Genomic DNA, 8,375 nt, shown 5'->3' on the forward strand with positions numbered 1-8,375 from the left:
GAGGGGTGGGTGTGGGACAGAGAACCCAGAGGCTGATCAGCACATTAGGCTGAGAATGAAGCGAGCCAGCACAGGGATTCAAGGATGGGCGGGCCCAAAGGGGTGTCTGTACTCGCCCTTGTGACGGATTGTAGCTGGGAGAGGGGAAACCTGCAGGATGGCCGGCAGTAAAGTCACAAGAGACCTGTTCCCTACCACTCAGACTGACTGTCCTGAGAGTTTGATGAGCGGGGCGGGACTTCCAGATGGATTCCTGTGTGTGTGTATAAGCAGGGTCAGTGAACCGATGAGGATTCAAACACTGAGCTGGTTCCACTGTTACTCTCTCTGTCTGACCGAAGGGGTAAGAACCCACGAGCGAGTGCACAGAGAGCAGCAGGTCCCCAGGGGTGTGCCCGGGTGGAAATGCACAGCTATTGCTTTTGTGGTTTCGGCTCCAAGAGCTCACAGGTAAAGCTCGTCTGGATATCCACCAATGTGGGAAGAAATGCCACTTTTTTTTTTTCCTTTTTAGGTCAGGCAGGCAATTTACACATAAACTCGAGTCCAACATATACCGAGCATGCCTGCCAGAGGTCGTGTTTGAACAATGCTGGAAAACCAACCAACCAACCAGCTTTTCCGTAGCTATTATAAAAAACAAGCCAGAAACCAAAAGCAAATTTGTCGCCATGGGGGCTGGGAGGTGAGAAACCATAGAGAGGAGAGGTGTGCCCCACTGTGATAGCCCTCCCACCAAGCAGGCGATCGGAGCGTGCCCCACTCTGGCGTGTGTAACCTGTGTCCCGGGCTCGCTAGTATCCTAATATCGGCGTTTGGATGCTGTCCAGTCCCATTAGTGAGACCTGTGTTGATTGCTCTCTTTCTCGGGAATATAATTGCTTCCGAATCTCTTTGAATGTTCAGGTTGCTCAGAGGGGGAATTAAAAAAAAGAAAACCTCTGACTGGTGAAGGTGTGAGATTTATTTATGTGCAAAGAAACAAGAAATCTGTTGAGAGACTGGCATGGCGTGTCTGTGTCCCTAGAACTCGGACAGGGAGGCTTTCATGGCTCGCGGGTCACAGGTTGGTGGGGCGGTCACTGGGTGTGGGGAGGAGATAGGTTTTCAGTGGGATCTGCAGCATCTGCCCAACATCAGTATGCATACGGTAAGTGTACTTACTTCATCAAATCCTTCCCTCCAGGGTTCCTGCTTGCTTCCTCTGAAATGGTGACCTTGCTACTTCTTAAATGAACTTCTACTTACAAATAGTATTCAGTCTGATTCTATAAAAACCAGAATCTCATTTGGCCTATCAGTTATGGGCTCATCTTCAAGAACTTTGGCAATGATCTTCAACTCCCTTATAAAGATTCTCATTGGGAAACAAAGACCCAAGGGGCTGAAAAGTTCAAAGGTCGCAGAGCAGGTGACAGGGTAAAGTAGGCAGAGAACCCAATCCCCTTCTGTAGAGTCAGTTCCGATCCATACTGACAACCTCACCTATCTTCCAAGGAGTGATTGATGGTTTGAACTGCCATCCTTGGAGGTGGTGGTCTAATGCTTAGCTTACTCACCAGAGCTCCTTAGATAGAGAGCAAGGCTTGAGGGATCTGATGCCGGGGCTTAAGTGGAGAGCAAATGTTTTGAGAATGACGAGGGCAATGAATATCCAAATGTGCTTTACACAATTGATGTATGTATAGATTGTGATAAGAGTTGTAGGAGCCCCTCATAAAATGATAACAACAACAAAAAGATATTCCTAAGGAGAGATGAGCCCTCCTTTTTTAAAAGTGCTGTGGTCACAAATTGCATATGGCTCAGGAACAGAATCCAAACTCCTCTTGGCTGTTCTTACCCCCGTGTCCCCCACTGCCCCCGAAAGGACTGCCTTTCCATGAGTGTGTCCATGTTTCCTCAGGAGAGACCAGGAACCATGCAGTCTCCCCAGGTTGTTTTAGATTAGAGTGATTGTCCCTGTACTGGAATCAATGAGCCATGGGATTATAGATCTCTTGAGGGTTGGAACTGCATCAGACATATTTTTTTATCCACCAAGACACCACACGCAGTGCTAAAGGCACACATGGTACATGCTCAATAAATACCATTTATCCAACATATGAAGACATGGCCCAGGAGTGGGATAAAAGGGATATCTTAGAGGGGTTGCTAAAAACAAAATTATCTATAAACATTGCTAGCGAGATTCCTTCTGAACCATTCTGATTTCTTGGATATTAAAAAAATGACCAGTCCATATGCTGGAATGTGACCATACCGTGAGACAATAAACTGACGAGTAGTAACATTATTTCCAGGCCATATTATAGTTGAGTGGTTGTATTTTTTGTCAATCCTCCATATTTGAAAGTGAATATGGGATGACTTTCCAAACCGTTCTCCGGTCTTCAAGGGATATTGGTGGCTCTTCAGATGGAGGGGTTCTGCTCATCACTGTCTGACTTTGGGTTAAATGGGGTCTCTGCCTGGAGATTATGATGCGGACTGCCAGGAAGCATCAGTTCCCAAGGGAAAGGTTGGGGTGGGGAGATGAAATGTTGTGTTTGATTTCCCCACTGAACATCAACATCCCCATCTGCAAAATGGGGGTAACACAAACTTACCCTCTTCCTTTCAGGTGTTTTGCGAAAATCAGTGAGCTTACAGTGGTAAAATTGGAGCCCCATGGATGAAGGGTACTTTGTAAGTATAACACTATTATTATCATTTTATATTCCTTGGTCGTGGAGTGATTGTGAGCTGGGTTACTGAGCTGGGTTACTAACCGACCGGTCAGAAAATTGGAATTCAATGGCTGTTCCTCGGGAGAAAGTGTGACAGCCATTAAGTGTGACAGTCTCAGAAACCCTCAGGCAGTTCTACCCTGTCCTATAGCGTCCCCGTGAGCCCGACTGACTTGCTGGCAGTGAATTTGGTTTGGGGGTTGACTCCACAGTGCACATACCAGCTGGCTGCTCATCTCATACTTCGAAGTCAGCGTAGCACCAAGTTTCACACCCAGATATTGATAGTCTGCGGTCCTTTGAAGAATGTAACATTTCTGATTGCGTTAATGTTTTTGCCGAGGTGTTGGTTGTAGGGCATGGCTCCACTCCGCAACCCAGGCGATGCCTCCTGGCTCCTTTGGAAGAGTACCTGTCTCCATGTTATGTAAAAAGCTTGCTCTGAAGCCTGGATTTGAATGCAGAGTGTGTCTGCCTGTCTTTTCCCCACCTCTCTGCCCCTTTCTTTTTGAATCCCATAGGAACAGTGTTTGGAGGTGTTTGTATCTGATAGAAATGGTTGGTTCCAGGGCAGACCCACGTTCCCACTGCTGTGAATCAGACCTTGTTGGTGATGGCCCCAGATTGGATAGCCCCCAGCCATTTTGCTGCATGTGGTGTTTTCCAGACCTGGGGGGAGGTAGCGCAAAGGCCAGCCAGAATGGTGAGCTAAGCCTGGCATACCAGCCTCCAGGTGACTTGGGAGTTGCTGTGGACCCGTGGAAGGGCAGGGCCTGAAAAGCTGACAGAAACTGTAGGATCCATCCCAAAACAACTTCAACTGCTGGTTTCCCCGCTGCATTGTACTTCTGATTTTGCTGACAGATCACTGCCCTGTCCTTGTGTGTACGGCTACGACTGACCAGTGACGTCACCACTGCTTAATTCATGGTGCTGTCTTTTGTTTGTTTTGTTTCGAAGGTTGGCTGTGGGCCCTATAGGAGCCCTAGGAGCACAGGGGTTAAAAGTGTTTGGCTGCTAACGGAAATGAGACGTTCAAACCCACCAGTCATTCCGGAGAAAGATGCAGTTGCCTGCTTCTAGGAGCATTTACAGCTTTGAAAACCCTATGGGGTGGGGGTGGGGGGTTCTATTCTGCCCTACAGGGTCCCTCTGAGCCGAAAGGACTTCATGTCAGTGGGTTTGGTTTGGGTTTGGGTCGGCCTTTTCAAAGCTCCCAAAATAGAGATGTTGAAAAAGGGTTGTGACTGCTGGTTGAAGCTTGTTTTAGTGAGTGGGGCTGACTGAAACCACGGGGCTGTAGAATCTTATGTCTAGAAGGTTCCTCACCTGTCCCCTCTAGTCCTACGCATTGTCCATTTCTGAGGATTCCAGCTGGCAGGTCCCCAAGAACCACTGAGAATCCACTCCGTTAAGAGGCAGCTAGAGGCAGCTCTTGGCCAGGAACACCATGTGTCTTGAGCTGATCTCAAACCCACACTCGATGGAACTCCCACCCTGGGGTCCTTGTTTTCCTGCTCATCCCTGCAGCGAACGAGCCCCCTCTTTCAAAGTGATGCCCTGTCAAATGTCTGTTGGCCCCCCTCGAGTCTTGCGCGAGTAGGACCTGGCCTTGAATCTCCTTCCGCCTGCTGAAAAGATTCTCATTCATTTCTACCTTTCTTCACAAGGATCCCTAAGAATGTCCCTTCTCCCGGCCCCTTCTACTTCCCAGAGCCAAGAGATCTAGCCAAAGGGGTGGCTGAGCTTGACCCCTGAAGAATGCACGCGGAACCACGCAGGGGCAAGTGAGCATGGGTTGGTTTGAGAAACGAGACAGCCTGGAGAGCCCACATGCCCGGGAGCTGCGGATGATTGACAGGGAGAAAGCTGTTTTGGTTAATAATACTATCGGCTTGCCTCCTGTAGACGCAGCAGTCGCCTACTAATTCGATAGAAGTGAATTAAGGTTGTTTACCGATGCTTTAAAGTAACTGTCAGGGTAGGGGGGCCGGGGGGTGGGGGGCAGGAAACCAAACGACAAAAGAAAGCAAAGGAGTCCATACTAAACGAGACCACTCACCTCCTTTGGAGTTGCTGTTTATTTTAAGCTGAGTGCATAAATAATATGTCGAGGGATGAAGGGTGGTTTCAAGCAGTTGGACGAGAAGCCTCCTGTTTACTCCCTGTCATTGGGTTGAAGAGAATTTCAGCAGCTCTGAACATTTTTGTCTGTGAAGGCGAGGCATGAAACTAACTTTCATTTCGTCGTCGTTAGCGGTGGTCATGATCACAGCCGTCTTGCTGATGTGTCTCCTGCCCGACTGATCGTTTTGCTCTGCGAGACAAAGTTTGGCAACGGCAAGCGTCCTGTGTCTCACTTGAAAACAGGCCCACCTCCCACTCCCCACCTCCCCATCCCAAATAAGCAGGGCTTAGTGGTTAGCATTGGCCTGCTAACCACAAGGTCAGCAGTTTGAAGCCACCACAAACTCCATGGAAGAAAGGCCAGGCTTTCTAATCCCAAAAAGACTTAGAGTTTCAGAAATCTACAGCGACAATTCTACCCTGTTCCCTCGGGTCGCTAGGAATTGGAATCAGTTTGACGGCAGTGAGTTTGTGCTTGTGGCTTTGTCTGGGCTGCTGAGCCTGTTCTTGCTGTCTAGAAAGAGATGGGGGAGTGGATCCTAGAGTAGGTCCCAGGGGCTCTAGTCCTACCTGCTAGTACCTCTCCTTGGATTCATATTCTTCACCTGCAAAATGGGCAGAAAAGCCTCGACTTCCACAACTTTCCAGGAAGATGGTGAGACCCCAAGGATTGCTGGTTGTGAAATAACATGTCCGGGTCTCCGCTGCTGTAGCTGGGCAGGGTGAGATACTAGCTCACCCTTTGAAGGCTGCGTTTGAAGTGCTTTGTGTGTGTGAACCCAAACTCTCCAACCCTATGGTATGGCTACTTTCATGACCTTCACTCTATTGTTGTTGTTGTTGTTGTTGTTAGGTGGGGTTCAGTTGGAGCTGACTCATAGCAAGGAATAGGCTGTTCACCTTGGGAGAATCAGCTGCTGAATACTTTTAAGAGTTTCACCACCACTTGTTCAGGAGTTGGCCCTATTGTGGTGGTTTGCGTGTTGCTGGGATGCTGGAAGTCTTGTCACCGGTATTTCAGCTATCAGCCACGGCACCCCCAGTGAACAGGTTCCAGCAGCATCCAGACCTCAACTTTACCACCTTGGAAAAAAAATTAGTCTTGGAATACAGAATGACTCACTCTGCTGTCTTACAGCTGATGAGCACTTTTGGGACCTAGGTTATGCTCGTGATTATTGCTGTGATAAAGAAGGGTCCAGATTCACCTATAAACCTTCATCCCATTGAATTGACCCCCACTCATAACGACCCTCTAGGGCAGGGTAGAACCGCCCCCATGAGGGCTGCAACTAGCTTACCCATCAGCACCATTGGTGGGGGTTCGCAGCCCACCCTGGAACCCCTTATGCCACCAAGGCTCCTGCGATGCCTCTTCCTCATTCACCAAGAAAGGAAACATCAGCTCTCAGAGCTGGACCAAATTCTGGTTGAAAAAGTGCAGTAGCACCTTCTTCCCTGATAGGAGTGTCCATCGGGGTCAGGTGTAGCGGACTCTGTGGAGTAATTGTGGCACTCCCTTGATGAAAAGGCCGAAGTGAAAAACCCTACCTTTCAGAGAAAAGGAATTTGGATTTCATTTTTTGGGGGGTGGGGAGTCCTTGTAAACTAGAAAAGTGGGCTGGCCTGTTTTGGAGTGTAGGGAGAGCGTTAGGGAATGAAGAGAAAATGTAGGGATTGTTAATGTTGCGTGATTACATTTCCTATCTGCGGAAGTAGCCCAGGCAAATGTGTCCCATAACATGAACGTGCACCTCCCGGTGTGTGGTTGGAGGACTGTGGGTGATGCCATCTGATTCGTAAACCTTTTGAGATAAACCCTTATTCAGCAAATGAAAAACAAAACGCTTATGTGGTCGGCTCTTTGAAAATGAGTGATTCATATAACGGCTTTTAAAAAACTTTATTTGCAGAACATTTCTTTGGCTCTCAAACGAGAAGAGAGTTAATGAGTGGGTAATGAAAAGAGATCGTGTGAGTTTGCAGGCATTTCCCCCCTGAAATACACTCAGTCGGTACAAGGTCAGACTTGTAAGTTGCAGTGGTAAGAGGAGGGTAGGGGTGAGGGGGTGGACAGCGGTGGTGGTGGTGGTGGTGGTGGTGGTCTGATCTGCTTTGGATTTCTGAGCATCTCGGTCCCCAAATAGGAGATCATTTCCACTATCCCAGAAACATGGGTGCACTGTGAAGTGGTCAGCCTATGGAAGAATACATTCTGTGTTTTCCAGTTGAACACACACACACACACACACACACAACTCAGCAATTGCTACCGCTCCCTCGCATTGTTAATACAATAAGATAATTACATAATTAAATACACGATGGAATTTCAGTAATTGGGAACTTCGTTTTCTCATCACAATGAGCAACTTGCTGACGCCAGAAAGCCTCGCGCGCTGTTTCACTCGGGGGGGCGCTCCGCTTTCTGTGCTCTGCCGTCCTCGCGGTGAGCGGTGAGCGCTGTGACAGCTCTCGCTGACCCCAGCCGCTTCCCTTTCAGGTTATTTTTGGCTGGTTATATTTAGACAAGGTGAAATTAAACAGGAAGCCCCCCCAGACTCTGACTTGCTTCCCTGGACCCTGAGAGCTGTGGCTCGCTATGGCGCTGGTGCCCTATAGATCCTTCTAGTCTAGTGAGTGGTTGAAAAACAAGCTGAGCTGCGGATGTTTACACTGGGGGTATGGGGGGTGTGGGGTGTGGAGGTGTGGGGGTGTGGGGGGGAGGCAGAGGTTTCTCTCTTAGGCCAGAGCTTATCAGAATCTCTGAGAAGATCCAAAAACTCTTAGCCCTAAGAGCTAAGAGCCCCAACTCTGGTGTGGCCTCACTACCTGTACGATAGGGTAGAACTACCCCGGAGAGTTTCTGAGTGGAAAGCCTCATCTCATCTTTCTTCCGTGGAGTGGATGGTGGTTTAGAACTGTTGACCATACAGGTTGGTAGCCCAGTGTATATCCACTACACCAGCGGGGCTCACAGCGACCAGAGGAATTGTTGGCACCATGGAGACTCTTACTACGTAGCAAGAACATAGGAAAGACCCAGACATTTCTTTAAACAACCAGTAAGTGCTATATGGGTGGCAAACGTGAACTCAAAGGTTGGTGACTGTGTGTACCCAGGGCCCTTGGGAAGAAAGGTCTGGCCATCCACTTCTGGAGAATCAGCCACTGAAAACCCTAGGAAACACAGTCCTACTCCAACACTCCTGAGTCAAGTTTGACTCGTGGTGCATGGTTATGTGTTGGGCTGATAACCTCCAGTCAGCAAGTCCAAACCATCACCTCCTCCGAGACAGAAAGAGGAGGCTTTCTACTCCCCCCAAAAGTTACAGTCTCAGAAATCCAGAGAGGCAGTTCCACCCTGCCCTACTGGGTCACCATGAGTTGGAATCCACTCGTGATGGCAGGGAGTTCGGTTGGTTGTGGAGGGTTCTGCATTTCATATTAATTTGAGCTGTGGCTGAACTTTGAGTGAGCACAATTAAGTAGATGTATTGCTTTATCCACTCAAGA

General features: G+C 48.7%; 1 protein-coding gene across 1 annotated transcript in view; it reads left to right on the forward strand.

The window, feature by feature from the left end:
- Positions 1–2,629: 2,629 nt before the first annotated feature.
- The window catches only part of PPARGC1A (PPARG coactivator 1 alpha), a 583,321-nt gene continuing 577,575 nt past the window's right edge, over positions 2,630–8,375 (forward strand). Inside the window, exon 1 of the mRNA XM_045284122.1 lies at positions 2,630–2,691. Coding sequence (XP_045140057.1) covers positions 2,674–2,691 — 18 coding nt within the window. The 5' untranslated portion in view covers positions 2,630–2,673. The remainder of the gene's footprint in view (positions 2,692–8,375) is intronic.

This window comes from Echinops telfairi, unplaced genomic scaffold (genome assembly GCF_000313985.2).
Source record: "Echinops telfairi isolate 266 unplaced genomic scaffold, ASM31398v2 ScPeMD7_7468;HRSCAF=8506_0, whole genome shotgun sequence".
In the NCBI taxonomy this organism is placed as follows: domain Eukaryota; kingdom Metazoa; phylum Chordata; class Mammalia; order Afrosoricida; family Tenrecidae; genus Echinops; species Echinops telfairi.